This window comes from Polypterus senegalus, chromosome 1, assembly GCF_016835505.1.
Source record: "Polypterus senegalus isolate Bchr_013 chromosome 1, ASM1683550v1, whole genome shotgun sequence".
Lineage (NCBI taxonomy): Eukaryota > Metazoa > Chordata > Cladistia > Polypteriformes > Polypteridae > Polypterus > Polypterus senegalus.
The window spans coordinates 259045010-259072702 of record NC_053154.1 but is presented as its reverse complement, the minus strand read 5'-3'; the positions used below and the strand labels follow the sequence as shown (position 1 = coordinate 259072702).

The 27693-nt window shown below is 35.6% G+C and overlaps 1 protein-coding gene across 2 annotated transcripts; it reads left to right on the top strand.

Annotated features, from left to right (window-relative positions):
* Positions 1 to 271: 271 nt before the first annotated feature.
* Positions 272 to 27541, top strand: LOC120541265 (inorganic pyrophosphatase-like). Of its 2 annotated transcripts, none has more exons than XM_039772742.1 (11): positions 272 to 432; positions 3645 to 3709; positions 11910 to 11963; positions 18659 to 18778; positions 19213 to 19299; positions 20790 to 20916; positions 21918 to 22045; positions 22826 to 22908; positions 25633 to 25702; positions 26851 to 26890; positions 27170 to 27541. In XM_039772742.1, exons 1-11 carry the CDS (start codon positions 372 to 374, stop codon positions 27199 to 27201), a joined length of 867 nt encoding a protein of 288 aa, XP_039628676.1. In that variant the 5' UTR covers positions 272 to 371; the 3' UTR covers positions 27202 to 27541. The 2 variants fall into 2 exon arrangements, with proteins under 2 accessions (XP_039628676.1, XP_039628685.1); XM_039772751.1 differs by lacking the exon at positions 272 to 432 and adding an exon at positions 801 to 855.
* The last annotated feature ends 152 nt before the right edge of the window (positions 27542 to 27693 follow it).

Here is a 27693-nt window from a genome sequence, read left to right as displayed (position 1 = left end):
TGTCTTTTACATTGAATATTTAACTCCCATACACATAAAATAGGTGAGGTAAACAGGTTTCTCGGCATATATTTAATTATTGCATAATAAAGTTTACAAGACCATTACGTGAAAGTCTGTTGTTTTCGAGCCGCGATCGAATAGCTCGTATTATAAATCAGTCTCATTTAATCTTTCTGAAAACCAGAGTATCCGCATTTGAGCGCCTGGTGACACATCCTGACGTGGCTGAAGCTTTGGCGACTGGGTGCTGCCTGCGCATGCGCCACTTCCTTGTTGCCGCCTATCTAAATCGCTCTCATACTTAACTGGGACACAAGAAGCCAGCCTGTCTCTGCGGTGCTATCTTGCAGTGTAATCCTTTGAAAACTATGAGTTATACAGTTGAGGAGAGAGGGATTCCGAACTCTTTGAGTTATCGGCTTTTTTTCAGTAAGTACGGCCTGTGGAAAATTTAAGCCAGAAAATGTATATGTAGCAGTGTCAAAGTCATTCATAGATGAACTCGCGGCCTGCAGCTCCACGTGCAGGATAAGGGTGTTTAAGGGTCTTCATTCTCTAGATGAGAGCCGTTATCCATCTAGTGATTTGCATAATAATTTGGCTAAATTTGCTTAAAGGAACATTAAACATGAATGATGTACACGGTGTTTTATATTGAGGATTTTGTTGTTTTTTCGCTTTGGCATAACTTTTGTACAAAAGCTAATTAATCCGCCTCTAGGGATCTTTCAGGTGTTATTTTTGACTATTGACAGGACACCTAAAAATGAAGTGCTAATCAAAGCGGTTCAGAAGCTGAGAAGGTATGAAGGATGTTGAAAGTATTGAAACTGGTCGTATCACAGAGTACCAGTAAGTTGGAAATCACGTAGACTTTGATGCAGTTAAAATAAAAGTTTGCCTTCTGGGTGGACAAGAGTGTGGTAAGCTGTTTGATCAGATCGTATTGGGCTAGTTTTAATACTGAACGCACCACGTATGATCTTGCATAAATACTATAATTAACCGTAGGAAATGCAATCTATTAGTTTGTTGCACAGATTAAACGTTATTCTTTTTTTTTTATACTCATGAGTATCATTAATCCGAGACCACTTGGCAAATTTTAACAATGTACTGTAGTTTATTAATTTTTTTTTTTGGAAATCTGTATATCACATACATCCTATAGAATATTATTTAAATTATGTAAAGTTAAACTGGCATGTTTTCAAGGAAAGTTTTGTATTCACTAATTCAACCAACATTAAGCCTCTTCTAGATTTACTCGTTCAAAAATATAAATGTAAAAGGCAGACACTCATAATTATTGTAGAACTGTATATGCAATATTTACATTAGGAAAATATTTCTTGTGAAATGTAGGTTTGAAAGCCCAAATTCTGTTTACTTTGTGTAGTTATTGAGTTAAATATTGACAACCACATTTTCTCAATAATTTTCATTAATACAACCTTCATCAATTGTCAAAGCAAAAATGCAGCTGATACATCCAATTTTGTATTTTTATAGCAGACAATCCTAAAAATGATCCTGATATGCCAGGTTTGTGTAAAATGAGCAATTTTTTCTATTGTTACTGTTGGGTATTGATTTATTTTTTATTTTGGCAGTTCTTTAGAGGTGAACAAAGGGCACAGCCTATAGACAAGATGATTTAGTAATGGTATAGATGGGCTATTACAGTTGTAATAATAATCTTGCCATGTTTTTGAGTTTGTTTCATACATCCATCTGAAAGCCATATTGTAATGGTTCTCAGATTTAGAAGGGAACATACACACACACACACACACACACACACACACACACACACATATATACATACATACACACACACACACAGTATATGGCCTTTCTTTTTCATTCTAACTTATTTCACAATATAAGATTTTTTCATGTATCATTTTATTCATCTACCCATTTTCTAACTTGCTGTTTTGGGACCGTGAGATTTTGTTGCATTTGTTAGCAGCCTTGGGCAGAAATTCGGAACCCCTACTGGAAAGCATGCCAGTCATTTGCAGGGCAAACTTTAAACCTTTAGTTTATTCAAGAGCCATTTCAAATTCTTACCTAACCTATTGAAAATGAGAGTATAAGCAGAGTACATATAAGAATGTCCCTGAAGATATTTGGTAAATGTCCAAACTCTCTATACAGGCAGTGCCTGGGCTGGGATTCTAACTCTGTGCGCCAGAATGATGACCGCAGCATGCTGCTTTCTCTGCTATCATGAGTTTGTCATTTTCTTTCAGATCTTACTCTGTATTCAGAAATGTGAGAAACACCTTTTCATGTAATTTATCTTTTATAAATATTGTTTGTTATAGCTTGAAATACCTACTTGCATTTTATGTGTGATTGTTCTGTTAATTGCATCTAAATTCTGATAGTTAAAAAAGAGCAGAACCGATACAGGTGCAAAAGTCCTTGAATGCCAAAAGAGAGCAGCTACTTAAATGTCACATTGAAAGGTTTAGTAAGCAACAGTTTGAATAAGCTAAACCTTTATAAAATATGCATGATAGAAAAGTATTAAAGGCACAAAATAACTAAAACTATTTCTTACCTGTATGAAGTTTTGACCCAGTTTATACTTGCTGGATTAACTCAATGTAGAAATCCAGTGTAAAGCAAAGGGTGTTCAGATTTTCCCTCTTGTGCCTAAAGAGCATACTTTTGATACTTTTCAGTGCTGTTGGCTGCATTACTCAAACTGTTTGCAGAATTTGTAGTGGTTTTCATGTAAAGGACACGCACAAGTACTAAGCAGCTTCATATAAGTAGCCGTTGAGGTGTTCTCTTGCTGCATGTTCTTTTGGCTTCTTTGGGTAGATTGGATATTCACATTCATTTTTGTTAATATTGACAAAAAGACTTGAAGATATCTGAGACTTTCTGAATAGCCAAAAATGGCCCAAAAGCATTACAGGCATGCTTGCAAATGACTTGATACCAAATGTCTGAATGGCCAAAATGCCAATTGCATGAATGGAATATATAGAAGGTACAAGGTAGCTGCTTAAAAAGCAAATTCTCAGTTGAGTTTGTTACTAGCAGATTAATACAGGGCAAATAAAGCTTTAAGGATTAACAGTGAATTGCATTGTGCATTTTTATTTAGGCATGCAATGTTAAAGGAATAAACTTTTCTTCTTGTCATATTAGAAGAGAAAGTATGCAATAAAACGAACACCAGTACATTGTGTCGCAATAGATAATTATCTCTATATAAGAAAAAAGTACAGTTCTCATGATGCAATTTACTGAGTCAGCCACCTCAGAGCTGATCTAGTGTAAAGGTCTTATTATTTAGTCAGTGATCATTAAATAGACATTTTGCTATTTAGAAATTTCAGTAAATCCAATTATGCTGAAAGTTATTTTGTTAGAATGTATTCATTATTTGTGCTGGTGTTTTTTTTTTTTCTAAGGTATGTAAATAAGGCATAAAAATACTTCAATTGCATTTTACCTGTTTTATACATTAATGATTGTTATTATGAACTTCATGGAACGTTGATAAACTTAAATTTCTCTGCTTCCAGAGTTCTCTGATTTAATAAGCTGTTCTAATGTATGCAATGATGGAAAGTGTTTATAGGCAATTTTGTGATTTGCTTATATATATTTTGCAGAGAATGCAGAAGGAAATTATATTTCTCCATTCCATGATATCCCCATGTTTGCAGATGAAACAAAGGTAAGTATAAAATATATTTGTGTCTCATTTTTGTAAGCCTATATTTAATTTTGAAATTGCGTGAGTGGGTGAAAGTGGAGTCCAGAAATAAAGGTTTACCTGTGTATGTGGTGTAGAGACTGTATTTCCAAAAGGTGACTTGGATCTTTTGATTTTAAGCAGAAGGCTGCTGGGAATGTTCTGTCAGTCTGTAGTATCAGTTCAGTTTATTGTTCCATGCCTTGGTCTCCTGGGGAAGCAACTTGTGCTCAAAAGATGTACAATGCCAGAACAAACTTATCAGCAAAGTCTGATCCATCACTAGGGTGACCCAGGACACACTGGAAACTGTTGTAGAAAAGAGGATGATGGCAAAATTGGATCCCATTATGAAAAATCCCATCCATTGTTTCCAGGAGGTGGTATTTTGGAGCAGTTTTAGCAACCGGCTCATTCCACCACAGTGTGTTAATAAGTATCACTCGGGGTGTTTGCTGTAAATACCTGTCGGGCAATTTAATGCTTGCTCCCGACATTCCAAACTAAATGCTTATACTCTAAGTTAATTTTACAGTTTCTCCACAATATACATTTATTATTGCTTGATTGTATTTTTTGTCCTGTAAGGCTATCTTTGTTTTTATGTTTCTGTTGCTGTATGCATCTGAATTTCCCCTTGAGATTAATAAAGCTAATCTAATCATACAGATGATCCTTATTTCCATATTTAAAATCTCAAGTGTAACAGATTTATTTGTATTATAATTTGGTTAAAAAATCACTTTTTCTCCTAAGCAGTGATATTTTTTCATTTATTACAGTGTAGTATCTGTTTAGCAAAAAGCCTCTCAAGGACAAGCTTGAAATTACACCCAGGTTATATAAAATGCATCGAAAACACTCACTTTTTCCCTGCATTGCTCCTTTACAAAGTACAGATGAAAGATTAGCTTAGCACACAGATGGGCCAGCCAACCTTGAAGTTACTGCATATAAATATGGTATAAGCAGTATCTGACATATAAAGATGAATAAGATTGTTTATGTGATATGTTTATCCATTTTTTTCTCCCCATAGTTAATTTAGTTAATGACATTTTATTTTGAGGCCAAAATTGTTCTCCTGATCCGAAACTCTTTGGAAATCCCTGCTATTAGCTATATAAAGCCACTGCATATTACAAATGATTGCAGTGCGTGTAAGCTAAATACACAAATTCACCACATTTTGCACTTTAACAGTATCAGTGTAAATTATTAACTTAAAATACTAAGTAGTAACCCAGTTATTGCTTCTAGCCCCACAACCCTGACATCAGTACATATCATATTGTCAGTCAAAGAGTTTCTGACGAAAAACAAAGTGGATGTTGCTTTGCATCCCCCATTTTTGCCAGATCTCGATCCCTGTGACTACTTTTTGTTCCTGAAATTAAAATTGATAGTGATGGGAAGATAATTTGCTGTCATGGAGGAAATCCAGAAAAAAACTGCAGACACAGTAACAAAAAGATGAGTACAGGAAATGTGTCCAGGAGTAGAAGAAGCACTGGGACCAGTGTTTTGCATCTCATCGGGAGTATTTTAGTAATGACTGAAATAAAACTGCTGCAAGTTGTATAATAGTGTTTTTTTAAAATAATTCCAGGAATTTTAGGGTCCCGCTCTTATATTAGTCAAGTTGTTATTGTCTGTAAGAAAGTCCAATGGAGTGCTTAGTTTATAGGTGTTTTGGAGATGTTCTTTTTGGCCGTAACAGTAGGGAAGTTAATTTGGGTGCATTAAGGTAGTGCAGCAACCTGACTGTGAAAAATAAATATGGCTTATTGACAGAGGATTGAACTTAAGGTTTTATAGGGTCACAATTTCTTATCTCAGTGCTAGGTAGAATATTAAGTTCATATCCCGTGTCCTCTCTGTATGGAGTGCAATGCGCTTTGAGTATTAAGAAAAGTGCTATATAAATGTAATGAATTATTATTATATTAACATCCAAAGCTGGACATTACTGTAGCATTAACCAAGCATGAATTATGAAAGTAATATACAAATTTATTAAATGGGGTAACCAGGTTTTCTTTGGTATAATATGGGGTGGGGCTTGGGGAACCTTACTGGAGTCATTGGGGAAGTGGGGGTTGGTTCTCAATTTGATGGCTTATAATTAGTCATGCATGTAATTTTTCACCAAATTCTCTAATACAGTGTTGGTATTATATCACATAACCATAAATTTCACTCACATTAACAGTGTTCCCATATTTGACAACTTCAGAGCACAAGACCTAATAGAGTGGCGTCATTAGTATTAGCGCCCTGTTTATTTACTATATATTTATTATTAAGTCAGTTATCATATAGTGACGATATTGTGTGGCATCCAGTATGTATGTATGTAAAAGAATACTTATTACATTATGTCACATTGACATCTAGTTTATTCACTGGCGTGCTTGAATTTACTGAAAGAAGACTCTTCTTTGGAGTATAGACTTTTCAGTTGTTGCTGCTGAAGCAAACTGAGTGATGAATGGGTACTACTAATAGAAATAATTTTTAATGACAAAGGTGGTTTTCTGATGATATTGTTTGCCATCTTTGCTGTCTATGGGAGTATAGCTGCTGGGAGGGGGAAATAACACTATTAGTGGCCCCACAGCAAAGACCACATGTGTCACCGAACATAACTGGCAACACCCAAAGACTTGTAATAAGCTGTGACACAGGTTAGTGCAGCTATATAGGCAGCTGTCCATTTTGCTGAGTAGAGGTAGAACCTAATGCTTTTTAGTTTCAAGCATCTTAAGTATGCCATAAAATCAGTGGGGGCAACTCCTGGCAAAGAGGGTAGATGATAGTCCTGCTTGGAAAATGTCCCTATTTTTGGTTACAGGACCATTTTATTTTGGTGTTTACAATTGTGTGTTTTGTATTCCTACATTTATATAAACATTTTTGTGTTTTTTTTTTTGTTTTTTTTATAATAAGCATTATTTTTTTGCATAGTGCTAATCTGGGTAATAAACAAGTTAACAAACACAAAAAGTCAAAAGATTGAAAAAAGATTAAATATTTTAAATATGACTCTTACAGATGAGCAAATATAATATACAGTACCTGAACTTGTGAGGTGCACCAATTTCCACTGTGTTTTATATTGGAGCACACAGACATCCTTTTCTGTTTCATGGGAAATTTTAACTTCGAATTATCATGAATAAAAAATATTTTTTGCTGATGTTTACCCAGTTCATAATTCAAACGTTATACAGCTCTTGTAGTGTGCTGTAACCATTTAATGCTGTTGGGCAAGATTTTGGAGAAGTGGTTTTTGTAGAGCAAGATGAGCTCATGGAATGCTCGAGGTAGGCTGCGCTAGTTGCAATAATAGTTCCAGATGTTGAGCGATGTAGTCACATCTGCTGCTATACAGCTGGGCATATTGGGGTCTGTATTCACTACTTTAATCTTTGCTTCTGCTTATGGCAGGCTGTTATGTGATGTTGTTTTTGGCTTTGGTTGCTCATTTGATAGTTGTAGCAAATTTTTTTTTGGGAGATACAGTGTGATGTATATTGTAGTAATCTTTGCCAGAGATGTTAAAACACAAAATACGTTGACAAATATTAAGAAAATGACAATAAAATATTATTATAGATAGCACAGATGTCTCAGACACCCATGAAAAACACATTGACAAGGCTGTGAAAAACCCAAAATTCACTGTAGGCTTCCAGTTTCCCATAGAATGTAGAACATTTTGCAATATGTATTTCAACACTACCCATGCACAGTGCAGTTCAACACTGTTCTCATGATAGGAAAAAGATATTTTCAATCCTTAGCTGAAGTGATTTACTGCAGAGCATGAATTTTCTCAGATGTGCTCTCAGTATAGTGGGTTTGAGTGGTCTTTTTAATGTTGGACATAGATCTGAGTATTTTGAAATTCCATTATTAATGTGAATTATGTATAGTAGAACTGCTGTCTCATTTTAGCTTATGAATTTTTCATCTACTTTCTCTACAACTACATTGCACCTGTGTTTTATCCTCTTTTCATGCTATTTTCAACTGATAGTTATAATTATTTGCTACTTTGCTTTGTACAAATTCATTCTATAAAGATTAATTTTATAATGGCTTTGTACATCGCAGTGCTGACAGTTTTGATGAAGCATCATTGTGAAAGCAGATAAGCTCCAAATAGTGAGCAAAGAAGAAGAATCTTCTTGAGAGAATATTTTCTTGATTTATAGGTAGGTAGATATATAGAGAGAACTTACTTAATTTGGATTTTTACAGGTAAGATTTATATAGGGGAAGTAAAAATAGCTAGGCACTAATCACTAAAGAAGATCAAACTGTAAAGGTCACAGTAGTATTAGAAGGCTAATTTTGGTCCTGTTCTTAAATCTGTGTTTTCCATTTGAATATTAACTCTAACCTCTTTACTCAGACAAAACAGTATATATAAATGCAGAAAATTTGGAAGGTTAACAATTATGATAGATACTATATTTCTCTACCTTTTTATTCCCGAAAATATTATTAGCATATCTTTATTTCTATCAATAGAGTAACTCAAATCTAAAGTAAGAACATTATTATTTGACCACAATTCAGTACATCAAAAGTTGGTGAAATTTTACATTTATGCTGTGTCCTTTTTATTTGCTCTAATTTTTCCTTATTCCAAATATGATGAAAATAAATATTTGCCTAGTGAAAGGCTTTACACTTTATTTTATAAAATCAGACATGTATAAATGAAAGACCTGTGTGTGTGTGTGTGTATATGTATGTATATATGGAGCAGTCTGCTCCACTCTCACTCAACTACAGCCACTAGATGTGGCTTTTACATTTTTTTGGCACTTGCATGCATCTCACTATGAAAGACCTGTGTGCAGGAAACGCTGCTGTGCAACAATGACGTTGTGCTAAGTAAATGTTGCAACACAATATTGTTCATGTGAAACCCGTCCTCATTGGAGGGCAAGGCTTAAAGTTTACACTAAAAACATTATCTATCTGGAGGCATTTTCTCGAGACAAAGATTATAGGACTCCTGTGCCAGCAATACAGCTAAGATTTGGTATTGCCAGTGTCATCTTCTTACCAAAATCAACAGGGCAGCAAGCACAGTTGGGTCCACATCCTCCGTCCTGGTTTAATTCTTAAGAGTTACAATAGATAGATACTTTATTAACTGATGCCTCTCCAAGTTCACATATATAGTAAAACTGCTGTGTAGTCTTCGGAAGTCTTTTTGTCCAGAAGACTATATCTAGCTAGTGTGTGTGTATGTATATATATATATATATATATATATATATATATATAATATAGGAAATAGTAGTATGGCCCAAAATTTGCATTGTAAATGATGGTTTGCCACATTAAATGCCAGATTTTGGTGGGACTTTAACATGAAACAAATGTGCATTGTAGTAGTCAATTGAAACATGAGCTTGACTTGTTGTTGTTGTTGTGTGTTTTTTTTTTTTTTTTTTAATAAGGAAATGTTAAGTTGAAAATTGATACACCATTACATATACAAACAATAACTTATTTTTTTTATCAACAATGTGTATCTATTCCTCACTCTTCTTTTCTCCTCACCTTAGTCTTTCACTTTTTCCCTTCTCCTCCTCCTCCTCTTTATTTATTTTTGCTCGATAACTGCCTTGCTGAATTTCAGATGAACTCATGGAGGTCTAAGTAAAATCTACCAGACAGTTTGTCAAGAAAGTAAAATGTGTAATACCATAACGGCTCGTGGCTTGCTTTGTGTGAACTGTACACTCCAGTATAACCCTTAAAAATTTTTAGCAGTGTGTGGCATTTGTTGCTGATTTGGGAGGGTCTCTCTTAGAGAAATGGCACCAATAAATAATAAAACAATAGAGGCAACAAATACTACAGTGTCTTTGTACGACAAAAAGGAATACCAATATATTTTAATTGAGTTACAATAGAAACATACCCAAAAAAAAGGGGCTATACAGATTTTAAACTGAATAGCTTTCATAAAAGGCATGCCCATAAAAAAAAAAAGTATGAAACTTTTTTCACTTGTTATAATGAGTAGGAGGTCCAAACACTGTTGATTGTTTTGAAATAATGGCTGCAACTAACAACAATTGCTAATTGATTGAATTAAAGGGTTTTTTAAAAATGTGATGTTTCTGAAAACCTTCAAGCATCTTACTCAGAAATCGGTTTTATTCCTTGTACAACGCTTTCCTTCATTAATAGTAGAAATATGTTCTAAAACTACTTTTTGCCAAACAAATGCATAGCAACAAGTCTTACTACTAACTTTAAGATCAAGCTTAACACTTCCAAGGCTGTTGTTGAAGTCAAGGATTAAAAACTGCGAACAATAGTTGCCTAGAGTGTTTCAAATACTGGCCATCTATATCATGAAAAGAAATGCGCTGTTAGAGAAGTTTGCCAGATAATTTTAGGCTGCCAGAATAAAGGAGCCAAGGGACAAGTCAAAGATGGATCAACATTACTTTGATGTGTTTTCTTTTCAGATGCTTCTACGAAGTGAGCTTATTTTTACAGAACTTACAAAAGACTGATTTCTTACCAGTTGTGAAGGTGAAATGACTTCACACCTTTGAGTTCTTTGATCTTCAGCCTTTCACTATATTGAAATCCTTTACCATGTTATAAAATGGAATGAAAAATACTCCATGTCCATGAAGCGATATACACAATATGCACAGGGCTTGCATTTCATGTGGGACAGAGAAGAGGAGTACCTCGTGATATAACAACAAATGGGAGGGATTTTACTGGTGTTGGGGGATTTCAGAGTTAAGGGTTTAGGGTGGGGTTTATAAAGAATATGATTATTGTCAGTTCCTGTGTATCCACTTTTGTTCTGTTATTTTCAAACTCCAGTACCTCAGATAAGTGATCAGATTTTGCTATTGCTTATGCATGCACTAGTTCAAATTAGTCATTGAATTGGAATATAATTGCACTTGTAATATTCTCTGAGACAGCCGTTTATTTGCAACTATACTATTCAAATATGTATATTGCTTTCACTATGTTAGCTGCATTTAAGTTGTTACATGAATACATATTAACGTGGCTTCAAAAGCCCAAGAAATGACAGAAATATAGTGTTTGATTTTGTTTATTTTTAGTTATATAGATAGATAGATATAGTGTTTGCTTTGTTTTGGTAGTTTTATAGGGTCATTATTGACACATGTACAGAGTACAGTGAATTTCTTACTTCCATGTACTAATCAACATGAACATATCGCCTCTCTGGCACCATTAGTAGTGAGTACTACTACCTTGGTCTGTCTTGCTTAGAACACAAAAGTTTAAAATGCAGTTTTAGTACCCTTGTTAACTGTGCATCTCTATGATTGTCCTTGTGCTTCAAAGCATTATGAGCAGGGCCTCCTGAATATCTGGTTTTCATACATTAACTAAATTAATTTTATTTTGGAAATAATATATGGAGCAGCTCATTTTTTTTTACCATTCTAGGGGATGTGTAGCTGCATGTGAGGGTGTTGCCGTATCCACGGCCAGCTGTCTTATGCCCAGTGTAACCAAGAGCAGGGTTAAATGAGATTATCGGCTTCTTTTCCATTTTCCTCTTCAAAATGCCTAGGTGAATTTAATGAAATGAATGTTTCATATTCATATTTTGACATCTGCAGATCTTTAGATAAAATGATGCATAACTTTCAAATACACAGACAGTACAGTAAAATAGAAGAATCGTACGTATAAGGGAGTAAGGGCGTAAAATCCATTCTTTTGGGTGAAAACTGAAAGTCCATTGTCTGTCATCTTATAGGACCAATACATCAGAATCCCATGCTCATTCTCCATTCTTCTTGATTAGAAATTATTTTAAACAACTCTTTTGAATAACATTAGAAATGGTATAACAGTTTTAAATAAAAATTATGCATTTTCACTGAGTAGTGGAAGGTCTATATAATTTGTAAATAAACAAATGAATAAGAGATTGTAGTTTGTGATTATTCACTGCAACACCTTTTTAGTTTAGCTTACTTTTTTAAGTGATAATAATGGGATGATGTGTCATATATAAAAGAGACTGTTATATAGCAAAGCAACAATGTATGATTATTTGGTAGAGCTACTGTATTTATTTCAGTTTATTTTGTCTATAATAAACTTTTTTTTTTAATTTCTTTTTTTCTCTTTTAAGAATATATTCCATATGGTTGTAGAGGTACCAAGATGGACAAATGCAAAAATGGAGGTATTTTCTAATTTTCTATTTCATTTGTTTAAATTATATAACATGTATTTTCTTATATTCCATCAATGAAAAAAATATTTTTGAATGAATATTTCTTAGTGTTATTATAAAGGGGAAGCAGCAACAAAAAATTAAATATCTTGCATAGAAATATTTTTAATGTTGTAGTTGTTAGTTGTAATGTTTAATCTGTTTTCAGAGTGTTTAGTGTCATTTATTATTCTGTTCATTTTACATCTTTGATGTGTAGAGAGTAAAAAGTATAGTACAAAGCATCATAAGATAGTGATGTAGATTACTAGGTTGCTGAAACCGATTAAAAACTGTAATGAAAAATGAGACCCAAGAAAGAGCCTGCAAATTATCTTCATCATTTAAAATTATAAAACAACTAAATAAATATAACTTGGAGTCCCTGATAGTAAAAAAATAAGACCGCAGAGTAAAGTAATGCTGTGCAATGTACAAAATAGGAAGTTGCCAGAATATTTATTACCGTGATTGCAAATCTAAAGTGAATTTCCACTTGTGATTTTGAACATTATAATTGAATGTCTTACAGACAGTCTTTTAGTACTGTGAGTAGCTTGAGGAACTGTGATGGCTTTTAAATATCATCATATATGCCATCTAAAGCTTTATGACTGCAGTTTTAAATATAATAAAATTATCCTCTAAATATAACCAATTTCAATTTTTTATATTTTGCCATTTTTCATTTTATATAGTAACCAATGTGTTTTGGTGCACTTTTACATCAAGTTCATGCATTTGGTATAACGATTTCCCAAGCCCCTGGCTTGCTACATAGGGAAAAAGCATTACTCTTTCTGGCACATGAGTTTAGATGCTGAATTTTCCATCTTGAAATAATACCTGCTTCTTAGTCTTCAGACTGGGCTCAATGCTTGGTTTGACAGACTGGATCTCAGCTTTCTGGTCCACAAAGAGAACAGATTTTATGCTTTCAGCTGTAAAGGGAGTGAGCCCCTCGTCAGCTTTTTAGTTTGAGGTTGGTCATTTTGGAGAGTGTGAGAGTAGTGTTTCCTTAAAATGTCCCCCAGAATTCCCTAGAGAGTTCATTGTCACTAGTTTTGAAGGAATGTATAATCTCTTGTGACTAGATTAAAGTCGCTTCCAGTTACAAAATCAGTGCCTTCTTACTGGGGTGTTATTTTGTCCATCCGAATTGCCATTGTCTGATTTAGAGCTCCTTGTCTTTGGGTGTCTATTTCACACTGTCTACCCTGAAAGAGTCTCTGCAAATGTTTAAACCATATTTACATGTTTGTTATCGAATGTACATGCTGGTCCTAGTACAAAGCGTTTAGTCCCTTACTTTGGAATGTAAGTGAGGATTTGGTGCAGCTAGATGTCTGCATCGTTTCAAAGCTTTTTTTTTTTTAAACTTGCCTGGTGTGCTTCTAAAGCCTATCAGAATGAACAGTACCTACAATATTGTCATTTAATAACCTGCCTAGTCCAGAAGTGGGTTGTGGGGCATGCTGGAGCCTGTCTCAGCCAGCATTGGCCACAAGGCAGAAACAAACCCTGGGTAGGGCACCAGTCCATCACAGGGTGAGCAGACACATCCCCACCACACACTAAACCCAATGTAGTATCACCTATCCATCCATCCGTTATCCAACCCACTATATCCAAACTACAGGGTCACGGGGGGGTCTGCTGGAGCCAATGCCAGCCAACATAGGGCGCAAAGCAGGAAACAAACCCCAGGCAGGGCACCAGATCACCGCAGTTTAGTATCACCAATCCACCTAACCTGCATATTGGAATGTGGGATGAAACCCACACAGACACGGAGAGAACTTGCAAACTCCACACAGAGAGGACCCAGGGCATGAACACTGGTTTCCTTAATGCGAGGCAGCAGCGCTGCCTTTGTGCCATCTTGCTGACCTTATCTATAATCTCTTATTGTTTAATGACTGAAGGCTATGTCACTTTATGTGACTTTTCTAGCAGTTTTCATGCCTAGCCTTCATTTACATATTCTTAGTGAGTCGGCGATGGTATCAGTGTTCCTGTGAACACAGTCGTGTAATGTGACATACCTAGCAAGTCGCCACACCTAGCCTGTGACTTTTTCCAATAAAATCAAACCGGTTTGGTTTTGCCTACCAATGAATTCTCATTGGGAAGTACAATAAATATAATACAGCAGTTGGGAACATAGGGGGGCTTTGGACTTCACAAACAGAAGAGAAGCTTGTCTGCCTTGTGTTGTGTTTTACATACCACAACAGATTAGGAAACCGAAAACAAAATGCAGATATTATGGATGAACTTGCTGTTAACCCTTCGTACAGCGCCCATCCTTTGGGAAGCAAGCTTTTAGCATTCACAAAAGAGTGCAAGTGCTGGAAGCACTCGCTTGGTAAAGTAGACATGCCCATTGATTTCCAGTTGTTGGTTCAGCAGCACAGATCGGCAAATCTAACATACCCCACAACTAAAAGTAATGTAATGTGACATCCACTTGCTCGGTTATTTCCAGTTGGTTTGAATTAATATAAAGCTCATGAATGGTAGTTATGAGATCTGTTTAGCATGTTTTAGTGCTCATATTGTCAGATCGCAGATGTTCTAGTCAGTGTGAAATTACAGTTTTGTTTCTTCAAGGCTAGAATTTTACCACAGGATTGCAGGAATTGTACCATTTTATTTTTAAAAATATTTTAAAATTCTTTGTAATTCCCAGTGATAAACTGAGAAAATCCTGCTATGCTTTCGAGACAGATTTTTAAATTTTTTTTATTATTTTTAAATCTAATCTTGAACTTTCTGCTTCTCAGATCAACATCTTATCCAACTGTGCAGTTTAGATTTGACTGAGTTCACTTGTTAAGGAGTTTCTCCTTTCTTTTTCATTGTGCTTCAGCCACCAAATCCTTGGTTTTTTTTTCCCCCTTGATTATCATTCACCACTTCTCAAAACAGTGTTTTTGTTTTGTTTTGTTTTTTCCCCTGTGTTAATAAGATCAAAACAACAAAGTTCTATGTTGGAAATCTTAATCTTACTTGAATACTGATTATTTATTTTAATGTGGTTCCTGCTCTACTCATGCAAACATGAGCCATGCAATAAAAAAAAAAGTTAAACAAACTAATCTGAAAAGTGTTGTTTCAAAAACACCTTTACAGATTTTGTGTAAATGATATGTTATAAATGAAGGTATCCTTAATGATTGTGATATTTACTACTATACTGTATATAGCAGTGATTTAGTGGGTAAGGATGGACAACAGCAGACTGTTAGATATCCTGGCCACCAGATAGTAGGTACCAATATGCCTCTCCTTATAAATCAGGTTGACTCCTGGGAAGTGTACTGAATGCCGTAGTGGTCTGACAGGAGGTTCTAAACTGCTTGATCACAGGAGGACACACGGTACCAAGTGAGAACTATAAGACCATGCTGGCTCTTTAACATAATGGTAAGCATGGATGCTCTTTGAGATATTTGATGCTATCAAGGTAATAGAAGGCTCAAGGCTGCAGCCGCTTATGGGCTGGTGGAGGGAACAGAAGGGGTGTACCTCTTGCCAAACCAAGGTCACTGGCAACTCCATTAATTGTAGGACTAGGATGGAAGTGACCCCAGCAGGGGGTTCCAATACACTTGGTGACAGAATCTACTTTGTTCTGTAGTAGAGTCCTTCATTGGTCATACTTTCAAGAACAGCCTCTCCCTCATAGTTGCAACAATATACTGCGTTCAAAAAACATACTGATCAATACCAAAACCTAGAAATACTTTTTGATTTATGAACCATGACCTCTTACAGTCCTGCACTTATTTAGTAGGAACAAGTGTGAGTAGTAATGTATCATCTTGAGCAACCAGACTTGAGGTGATGAAAATATGCCTTGTACTGTATCTACTATGAACGTGCATGGAACAAATATTCGTCCATCCATTGTCCACCGCTTATCCGAGGTCGGGTCATGGGGGCAGAAGCCTAAGCAGGGAAGCCCAGACCTCCCTCTCCCTGGCCACCTCCTCCAGCTCCTCTGGGGGGGACCCCCGAGGCATTCCCAGGCCAGTCGGGAGATATAATCCCTCCAGCGTGTCCTGGGTCTGCCCTGTGGCCTTCTTCAAGTTGGACATGCCCGGAACACCCCCAAGGGGAGGCATCCAGGGGACATCCTAATCAGATGCCCGAACCACCTCAACTGACTCCTCTCAATGCAGAGGAGCAGCGACTCTACTCAGAGTCTCTCCTCGCTGAACTCCTCACCCTATCTCTAAGGGAAAGTCCAGCAACCATGCAGAGAAAACTCGGCCGCTTGTATCCACGATCTTGCGCTTTCCGTCACTACCCAAAGCTTGTGGCCATAGGTGAGGGTAGGAACGTAGAGCGATTGGTAAATCAACAACCTCGCCTTTTGGCTCCGCTGTCTCTTCACCATGACAGCCTGTTGCAGAGCCCGTATTACTGCAGATACCGCACCGATCCGTCTGTCAACCTCCCGCTCCATTCTTCCCTTACTTGTGAACAAGACCCTGAGATACTTGAACTCCTCCACTTGAGGCAGTAATGTGTTCCCAACCCAGAGAGAGCATTCCACTCTTTTCCGGCAGAGAACCATGGCCTTGGATTTAGAGGTGCTGACTCTCCTCCCCGCCGCGCCACACTTGGCTGTGAACTGTTCCAGTGAGAGCTGGAGGTCACTGTCTGATGAAGCCAACAGAACCACGTCATTCGCAAATAGCAAAGACGAGATTCTGAGGTCACCGAACCAGACCCCCTCCGCTCCTTGGCTACGCCTAGAAATTCTGTCCATAAAAGCTCCTGCACCTCCTGTACAGAGACTGAACGGCTCATAACAAGCCTTGTACCCCATACTCTTGGAGCACACGCCACAGGATGCTTTGAGGGACACAGTTGAATGCTTTCTCCAAATCCACAAAACACATGTGGACTTGTTGGGCAAACTCAAATGTCCCCTTCAGGATCCTGGCCAGGGTGTAGAATCTGGTCCAGTGTTCCACGGCCGGGACGGAATCTGCATTGTTCCTCTTGAATCCGAGATTTGACCATCGACCGAACTCTCTTCTCCAGCATCCCTGAATAGACCTTACCGGGGAGGCTGAGGAGTGTGATCCCCCTATAGTTGGACCACATCCTCCGGTCACCCTTCTTAAAAAGGGGGACTACCACTGGTCAACCAAACCCGATAGGACTCTTTCTTCATCTTGACGGCCTCTCAAACCTTAGGTGTCCACCACCGGGTTCGTGGATTGCCGCCATGAGAGGCACCGACAGGCTTGTGGACACAGCTCTGTTCTGCTGCTTCGACAATGGAGGCTCGGAACATGGCCCATTCAGACTCAATGTCCTTCGCCTCCCTCAGAATGAGGTTGAAGTTCTGTCAGAGGTAGCAGTTAAAGATCTTTCTGACCGGTTCCTCTGCCAGACGTTCCCAGCAGACCCTCATTATACGTTTGGGTCTGCCTGGTCTGTCTGGCAGCCTCTCCAGCCATCTGATCCAACTTACCACCAGGTGGTGATCAGTTGACCGCTCAGCCCCTCTCTTCAGCTGAGTGTCCAAGACATAAGGTCGCAGATCCGATGACACGATTACAAAGTCGATCATCGAGCTGTGACCTCGGGCATCCTGGCGCCAAGTGCACTTATTGACACCCTTATGCTCGAACATGGTGTTTGTTATGGACAATCCATGGCCAGCACAGAAGTCCAACAACTGAACACCACTCGAATTTAGATTGGGGAGGCCATTCCTCCCAATCACACCTCTCCAGGTTTCACTGTTGTTGTTGACATGAGCGTTTTAAGTCTCCCAGCAGGATGATAGTCCCCAGGAGCCATGCCTCGCAGCACATGTTCCACGAACTCCAAGAAGGCTGCGTACTCTGAACTGCCGCTTGGCGCATAAGCACAAACAGTTCAGCGCCTTTACTTTGTATCTAAGTCTGTTCGAACCGGTCTTAACCAGTATCTTGATTCAAACATGTTCCTGTAAAGTGCGGTTCTCAGATTTTGTCATTTAGTTTTGAGGTGCCTTTCTCGCCTAATGTCCAGTTTTGTATTTGCCATCTCTTAAGGCGACTCTCATTGTGCTTCCTATAACTTTTTTCCTCGTTTGTCTCACAATGGTGCTTCCTTTTTCAGTCGTGTCACCAAAGCCTAAGATACCAATCGGGTTGCTCTGTTGGAAAGGGAAATAACACACAGACCTTAGTATTTCTATACATAGTAGACGTTTGATATTTAATTGCGTAGCAGAATGCTCTTGTTATCATAATTGACAGGATGCATTGTTGTTTTCTTTTTTTAGTATCAAGAGAGCAGGCTTTGAAAGAATGGTTTGGCGGCACTAATTGTAACTTAACAGTAGAAAGTGGGTGTGTTGATGAAATAAATATTTAGTGATATGTGTAATGTTTGTTTTCAGATGTATAAACCTTGCCAAACTTTTCCTAAGACCTTAAAAGTCAGACATCAGAATTAATTTTCTGGTACCTTCTCTTCTGCTCTAAGATTCTGTAATATTATTCTGCTATTTTTGAATAGGTATTTTAAATGTCAGCTGCATTACACATTGTTTTGAAATGTACAGAAATATTAACATTTTTGTAGATAAAATATAAATTATTTAATTGTCTTTTGTGATAGCATATTAACAGCAAAGATTTTATTTTCTCCAGATTGCTACTAAGGATCCCCTTAACCCAATTAAACAAGATGTGAAGAAAGACAAATTGCGCTATGTGGCTAATGTTTTTCCACATAAAGGGTATATCTGGAATTATGGAGCAATTCCACAGGTGGGTGAAGCTACCCAAAGGCTGGTTGGGAAGACCAAAAATGTGTATTATATTACAATATAATTTGAATTTTAGACTGTAACTTTATATATCACAACTCATATCTAGCAGTATTTTTGTCTTTTTAGGGTTTCCACTGTGCTATTCATTAACTGAGGTATTGATTAAAGTTGCTGACTAAATATTTAAACTATCAAGCTGTTCACTGTTGAACCAGTGTGTCACAACATTAATGTAACTGAAGTTTGTCACGTTTATCACTGCAAGTTAATTTTAAATCCACAAACTGAGAGCAGAAACAGATAACATTAATAATAACACTAAGAAATTAATTTGATTACATGTAGGAATGATCCACAGAGAAGTTAGTCTGCTACAGCTATATCCAAAAAGCCTAAGCAAATTAAATCATTGTCCTTCCCATCCTTTAACAGACATGGGAAGACCCCGGTCATACGGATGAAGAAACAGGTTGCTGTGGAGATAATGACCCAATTGATGTTTGTGAAATAGGTACCAGGGTAAGGTATTTGTATTTTTTGTGTGTCTTTGTGAAATTTTATATTATGCATTAATGTGGATATAACTATGTGTATATCCTCTGTGGTGGTTTGGAAACCCGTTAATGGGTTCTTCCTAAATTTTCATTAAGCCAAATTTTTCTTTAAAATTTTCTTATGACATGTCATAAAGAATTTTAAGACTGTTTACCTGATCTGCAATAGAAACTTTAAAAGACACAAACATATAATAATTAGGAAAATGGTAAGGTGATATCTAAGATTTGAAAAGCAGTCATCATCATTGTATTGCATTCAGTTCCTTTCGTTTTTTTGTTTGTCATGGAATTTTTTTCTGTATTATATTGTTCTGAATTCTTTTATAATTATTACTCTTCTGTTACTAACCTTATCATGTTTATTACCCTCCAGTGTCATCCATATATGGTCAGGGGTGTCATCCTGTTATTAGGATATATAATTTTAACCACTAGATTGTTTTCTTTGTTGTTACATGGACTAAACAAAATCTCAGTTAAATAGGATGACATATATTATAGAATTTTTTTTTTTCAGAAAATGTGTACATAATGATATCTTGTATGGTTATAAATGAAAACATATTGCAGTATCTTTTGTGTCTGAGTAGGACTGGGCAATATTTAGAACTTTTGATTTGATTAAGAAATATGTATGCAAAGCCAATATGGTGATGCGATGTTCAACACTTTTCCAAAACTTCTTCTGGATGTTAAATGCAATCTGCAAAGTCTCCACAGCCATTTTTAAATGACACACAGTTTTTGTTATACCCAGATACACATGTAAGATACAATCTGAAGGTTGAAATAAGGTGTGCAAAATGGACAAATAACACCAAACAACTGAAAAATTCAAAAGACAGAGTATTATAATTTTATTTATATGGATGAAAGCAGTGATGAATGACATGATTTATTTCGCCCATAATGAGCACTGGAACTAACTTGGCTTACCAACTTAGAGCTTTTTTCCTTCAGTGGTTATAGTTGGAGAAACTACAACCTGCAATTTGTCTTATATGTTTTAGTGTCTTAACTGCTGCTCCAGTAGGTTAATTTCTTTTTTTCCTCGGGATGTTATTTGTCCATGACAATTCCTTTACCCAAATGTGTAGAGTTTTTTGCTCTTAATAAATATCCATCAATTTTGTTTTAATATTTTCAGTGATCACTAGCATGAGCTAATCAAAATTGGATAACAAAAAGTGGTATCATGTTTGTTTGGGAAGGTAATTAGCCTTTTCAGTATTGCTTACAGTAATTAAGCTGTATATGGAAATATTTTCAAATTGTTTAAAAAAAATTCTTAATGTAAAAAAAGTAGTTAGCCGAGAAAGTTGACTGATCATTTATGAGATGTTGCTCTGTTATCATCTTAATGTATTATATTGCACTATAATATTTATATTTTAATAAGTCATTTGTCATATAAATTACACATTTATCAAGAGTGTCTGATTTTACTCTCAGGTGTGTTCTAGGGGAGAGGTGATCAAAGTTAAAGTTTTAGGAACTTTAGCTTTAATTGATGAAGGAGAAACTGACTGGAAAATAATTGGCATCAACATTGAAGACCCTGAAGTAGACAAGTTTAACAGTAAGATTTGTTTTATATATTTTAGATTAAATCGTTCTTATAAATTTATATTGTTAAACTTTTTTCTATTTGGAGATTGGATGGAGATCTGTGGAATTTGGGGGCCAAATCAGCACCTTAAACTCTTTGTTCCTCAAATCATTCCTGAACAATTTTTGCGGTGTGACAGGGTACAATATCATGCTGAAAGAGACCACGGCCTTTAGATAATTCCATTGCCATGAAGGGGTACACGTGGTCTGCAGCAATCTTTAGGTAATTGATGCTTGTCAAAGTAACATGCACATACCTGTAAATTCCAGGACCCAAGTTTTCTCAGCAGAACATTGGCCTACTTGCTTTCTTTCCATAGTCCATTCTCCTGTTAACTGTTCTCCTGGTAAATGACGCACATGCCGGAACCTGATCTAAAAGAAAATGTAATTCATCAGACCCAGGCCACCTTCTTCCATTGCTCTGTGCTTCAGTTCTGTTGCTTAAGTGCCCATTTAGATGCTTTCAGTGGTGGACAGGGGTCAGCATGAGCACTCTGACTGGTCTGTAGCCATGCAGCCCCATACGCAGCAAGCTGCAATGCACTGTGTGTTCTGACACCCTTCTGTTACGACCAGCATTATGTTTTTCAGCAATTTGTGCTTCAGTTGCCCTTCAATGGGATCGGAGCAAATGAGCTAGCCTTTGCTCCGCATGTGCATCAGTGAGCCTTAGGCTCCCATGACCTTGGTGTTAGTTCACCAGTTGTTGTTCCTTGGACCTCTTTTGGTGCTAACTGCTGCATACTTTGGTCTTGAGGTTGATTTATAAACTAAGTATATACATCGTTTATTTATAGAATTTCTTTTCACGATTATGTCTATATTTTTGTTGTATTCATGTAACTATTTTAAATATAAAGTAAAGTTTACTTTGTAGAAAGTGAAATTTTTATAAGCTGTCTTAATTCCCATTTAACAATTCTGATAGCAGTGCTTAATTTTTGCAAAAACTGTACTTGCTCCAAGATATTGATGATGTTAGAAGACTCAAGCCAGAATATCTTGAAGCTACAGTTGATTGGTTCAGAAGATACAAAGTACCAGATGGCAAGCCAGAAAATCAGTTTGCATTTAATGCAGAATTCAAAGATAAGGTAAAAAAAGCATTTTAAAGAAAAATATTAGATTTTCTTATGTTGAGAATGGGTGCATTTACACATATTAAACCATTGCTTTGATTACTAATATACGTGCATATCTCAAAATTTGCAGTGAAATATTTTTCCAAATGCATAGGTAAAGGCTTTTGTCAGCTATGTTGATATCTATGAAATATGTGTGTGATTGTGTATGAAAAGCACTGAAAGTATATATCTAATTCTGAATCAAACTTTTAGCAAGTTTTCAGTTAAGTGCCATTCTGATGCTGATGAAATAGCATTTCAGTTTACATTATTTAAAAATCTTTATTCCTTTCAAATATTGCAAGACATTCATCGATTATGATATACTGTAATTTACACCATAGTAAGATTATTTACAGGGAAAAGTGTTTTATAGACAAAATATTCTAAAATATATCATTGAACAATTTAACTGTACCACAATGTAGACATGTCAGTAAAGACTGTTCAGTATTGAATGTACATTCACGGAAAACATTAGAAGTGAGCCATACACCCAAAGACATGTGGAAAACCCACACTTTTTACAGATGGAGAGGTTTTAAGTACACGTTTCAAAGTATGATGGAGCAGTCAAACAGAAGGAATCAAATTACGTAGTGAAAATGTTTTTCCTACATTATTATTGAAATATCCAAATCTGTTGTGTTGGATGGACTAATATTTATTTGATTTTTTTTTAGAGTAAATAAACTTTCAAATTATAATATGCAGTTATTAATATTTTGTTGTGGAATTTTTGCATTGTAGGACTTTGCAGTTGACATAATCAAAAGGACCCATACTTGTTGGAATAATCTAGTATTACAGTCTGGCAAACCAAAATTGAATTGGTAAGAACCTGCTAATTTTCACGTTTTAGCTGTCTTGAATATCAAAGTTGTAAGTCTGATTTCTTTATGGATGTATATTGTTATAAAATGTACTTTAATTTCTTGCCTGAGCATGCCGGCAGACTTTCACTTTTCCTTCTTTACTGCTATCACTCCTAAAACCAAACTCAATTGGTGGTGTGAGTTCAGGGTGTATTTTCCCTGGTAAATGGGTAAAGTAGACACTCAGTTGCCAGCTTTCCTTTGACACCACAGTCATCCACGCCAATCCCTCTTCCCCACTTTGTATAACCGATTGTGACATTATAAAGAGCAGTAATTTTGATTCTTCCCTGTTGTTTTCTTTGTACCAAATAGTGTGTGGTTGTTTATACATTCAGAAATTTATTAGGCTTCCCTCTTAAAAAGACCAGTAGTAGTAGTAATAATGTGTTTCTTTGATCAAGACATAACACTTTTATGATTATTATTACATTTTGTAAGAAACTTTGGAATTAATATATTATTAGCCATTAATGCCTCTGCATGCAAGTCCAAATTTTAAGGTTTACTTTGCTTTCTTTGTCAGTTAATGTTACTATAAGTCAAATCAAACCACTTTAGAGACATTAAGGTTAAATGTTTTCAGTAGCATATTTAACCAGATCTTACTAATTGGCTGAATATTACCTTAAAATGGTACATAATTCAAATACTTTTTTTAATATAGTAAAAATGAATTAAATTTATTTGCAAGAAATTTGACATTATTTTTAAGATATTTGGAACGAGAAAGAAATAGATCTGGTCCTATCCAATTTTCTGTTTTGCTATCGAGTGGTGAACATTTTTGGATTTCGGCGTGGTAGAGTAAATTATGTAGTATTGAATCTATACTGGCATGGCTTATTATGGAAAGGGTGTCTTGTTTCTCCATTGTTCTATGCCCCACACTGTTACTGCACTAAAAGCTGCAAACACAGTAAAGTGGTTCAGTAGTTACATAGCACAAATCCAGGTCATATCTTAAGTGAGAACTATTAATGTTAATTACATATTTACAAACCAAATATATTTCTTTGTTTGAAGCAACATTACCTTCTACTTGGTCTATGGAGAGACTGCATAACAAGGCAGTGTTACAGATCAAAGAATTATGCCCAAACTGTGCCAAACTACACTAGAAGACCACAGTAGACACTCTGAAACAGTTTTGGGAAAATGTCCTTGCAGTCTTATTGGGTCTAAATTGGAACAGTTGATGATCCAAAATAGTATGAACTGAATAAACCTCTTGACACTTCCAGAATTACTAGATGCTATATACGCACTTCAAATTGGGAAAGCAGCTGGCTCTGATGGCTACCCAGTGGAAGCTTATAAAAAAAATTCTCAAATAAGTTCGCTCTATTAATATTAGCAACGTTTATAGAAACTAAAGACAAAAAAATTGTAGTTCAAACTTTTCGCCAACCAATAATTACCATCTTTCCTAAGAAGAAAAAGGTCCTACCGCAATGTGCATCATACTGGCCAGTCTCTTTTCTGAATAACAATGTTAAGATACTCTCCAAAGTTCTACCCAGAATAATTGAGAAAGTGATTCCTTCTGTAATATCACAAGACTAAAAAGGATTTATTAAAGGCAGACACTTAACTTCCAACCTTTGACATTTGTTTAATATACAGTATTTACCCATTATATCTTAACACCCCAGAGATCCTATTATCTTCAGATGCAGAAAAAGCATTTAAAATGGTCGAATGGGACTACCTGCACCACATTGCACAAATTTTGGTTTGGCCCAAAAATGTGTCAACTATTTTATACTAGTCCAGAAGCCTGATTTCGTATTAACAACATTATTTCAGATAACTTCAAACTAGAACGTGGTACTCTACACGGTTGCCTCTTATCACCTTTGCTCTTTGCAATAGCCATTGAACAGTTGGCTGTATACTTTTAAAACGCATCAGAGATAAAGGGGATTCACAGACAAGGATTTGAACAGAAAATATCACTATATGCAGATGATATGATACTGTATATATTGGACCCACACAATTCTGTGCCAGCAGTCCTAAAAGCATTAGCAGATTTTTCAAAAGATATCGGAACTTAAAATCAATTTGAATTAAAGCATGCTTTTTCCAGTGAATTCTGTAGCATGTAATATCAGATTGGACAACTTCCAATTTATCTTAGCAGATCAGTTTAAATATCTAGGTGTAAATATTAAAAGTAAATCTAAAGCTCTTTTTCAACAAAGTTTTGCTCTCTGCATGGAACAATTAAACAAAATGTGACTAGATGCTCTATCCTCTACCTTACATTAGCAGGAAGAATCAACATTAAGATGATCATCCTTCCCAAGCTGCTCTTCCTATTTCAGAGCATCCCAACTTATATTAAAAGTAATTTCTTTAAGATATTCCAAAATGTGTCAACGTTTTGACATTTTATTAAGCTGATTATTGAATCTGTAATTGTCGTCTTACTGCTTTTGGAAATGAACTTGGACAGATTCACAAGGGTTTGAAATACATCAATAAGTCTACTATATCTGCAGTGTACTTTAATGCACTGTTTTGCCCTTCTGAAATATAATAGCTTTAGAATAGGGGAAAAAAGAAGCATAACAGTTTTACATCTTTTTAAGATAATAGATTTTACCAAATATAAGAATTTATTATGGAGTTTTTACTAACCTGACTTTTTTTTTTTTTTTCTTTTCCCCACTACAGCACAAACACGTGTGTCAAAAAGAGTCCATTTTTCTGTTCCAAAGATGCTGCTGACTCTGTGGTCAATGAGGTATTGTCATCTTAATAATGTACTGAAATAGCCATCCTGAAATTGATAAAAGTAGAATAAGAATTTGGAGTTATGTACCTTGAACTAATAAATAGAGATATTTAGTAGACATAGTTATATGCCAATGAATTAGCAGGCATTCCCCAGTCAGAGTAAACTTATGTCTATACAGCATTCATTTGTCTTGTTGGCTGTACATGGCTGAGTGGTTTGTATTTGGTTTTTCTCCTTCATTGATTAACTCAACTACCAAGACTACAAAATCTTAATTTTTGATCATTTATACAAAAAAATATATATTTAAATTTAAAAATAACAATACATGTAGATCATTTAAAGCAAGCCTAATGGCTCTGAGTTAAACTGTTCTAACTGATCACTCTGTCTTCTCTGAAACTCTCCAAACTGAGCAGGCTTTCCTGTCTTCATTTTTAAGTAGTTTTATTTGAACATCTACACAGTTCAGTCCTTAACAATTCCTTAATGATGTGATCAGTTCATTCTAATGCAGTTTATTAATGGCATGCTGGTCACTGTAAGAAAAGTGACTGTAAATAGAAATACTTTACGCAGTATAAAGAAAAAATTAAGAATTGTTTAAAGTAACCCAAAAAGAGAATTACTGTATTTTTCTGCTCCACCACAGAGCCTGCAGGACTTGGCTCCCTTGTCAAGCAAACCTCATTTACGTTTAACTTAGGTAGCTCACGTTTGTTGAAGCCATGGCATGTATCAGTTTTATTTTTTTATAGCATAGGTGGCCATAATGCTGAAAAACTACATTTTAGCTACTATGACAGTGACTTGTTTATCCCTCATCCCATCTTGTGATTTGCATTTTTTACTTGGCTCATTTATGCTTTCTGCTCATGTTTCTGCAGGAGTCATAATTTAATAGTCTGTGGATTAGGTTGAATCAGTTATTCCTTTTAATCACGGTACTATATTTACTATAGATTGCTACATTCTTACTTGGCTCTGTGGTTATTTGCACAAACCTAACATAAACAAGTGTATAGAGAAAAGAATCCTTAAGTTATCTCTACTGGTAGTCAGTCAGTGAAGTTTCAAATGAAAACGTATGTAGTATGTTTTTATTTATCTAATAATTTTCAAGTAGTGAAGAAATCAATTACTTCTTGTTATAGACTTCACCTTGTGGGGTTGCAGATCCTCTGCCTGCAGAAGGTATGTAAATTTTGACTTTATTTTCAACGTAGAAGATGTTTAACATTCTAAACATATGAACAAGTTGTGCTTTTCTTGAAACTGTACCTACAGTTTGCAACAAGAAGCATTACAATTGTCTTAGATAAATATTTGTTTTTAAACATATTTTTAAGTTTAGGTTGAGCTTGTAAATTTATTTTTATAATTGTTTTAAATAGAATTACAAATGATTGTTGTGAAAATATGTATGTTTTTACTTTTCCTTATGTGTAATGCACTTTTTTTTTAACATTACAGTGGAGAAGTGGCATTTTTTAAAGAAGAATTGAAAGAAGATGTACAGTAGTTGCTCATTTATGATTAAATAGTGCTATGGAAATGTCTTATTTAGGTTCCAATAACTGATAAAACAAAATGAGATATAATTGTAAAACCTTAGGCAATTCAAAAACAAATGTACCTGAAATTAATTTGTCCTTATTTTAAAAATATTTATAAGAGCTTTGTACTGATAATAGTGTTGTATATGTTAATGTATTTCCAGCCTAATAAGCAGAAACTCGGGTAACATTAAGAAATATTGTGCAAGCAGACAAAACATGCCACTCCATTTGAATCATGTATATATGCTTGTCATAAACTGTTATTAAACATAATTTTGTGTTGGAAGTCTGTTTATTTGTCTGCATTGATTTACTTGTAGAATAAAAAAATGTACTAAGCATCCTGCTACTCTGGAAAATGTTCATGTATAATTGCTGAATTTTGTTGCCAAATGCCTGTTAAGTGGTTTAGCTTCACAGGATTTATTTTTGATACCA

Excerpts from the sequence above, each read along its gene's own strand:
- LOC120541265 (XM_039772742.1), top strand. The coding sequence starts at position 372 with ATGAGTTATACAGTTGAGGAGAGAGGGATTCCGAACTCTTTGAGTTAT. Across the intron at positions 433-3,644 it reads GAGTTATCGGCTTTTTTTCA|AGAATGCAGAAGGAAATTAT; the intron begins GTAAGTACGGCC and ends TATATTTTGCAG. Across the intron at positions 20,917-21,917 it reads TGAAGTAGACAAGTTTAACA|ATATTGATGATGTTAGAAGA; the intron begins GTAAGATTTGTT and ends ACTTGCTCCAAG.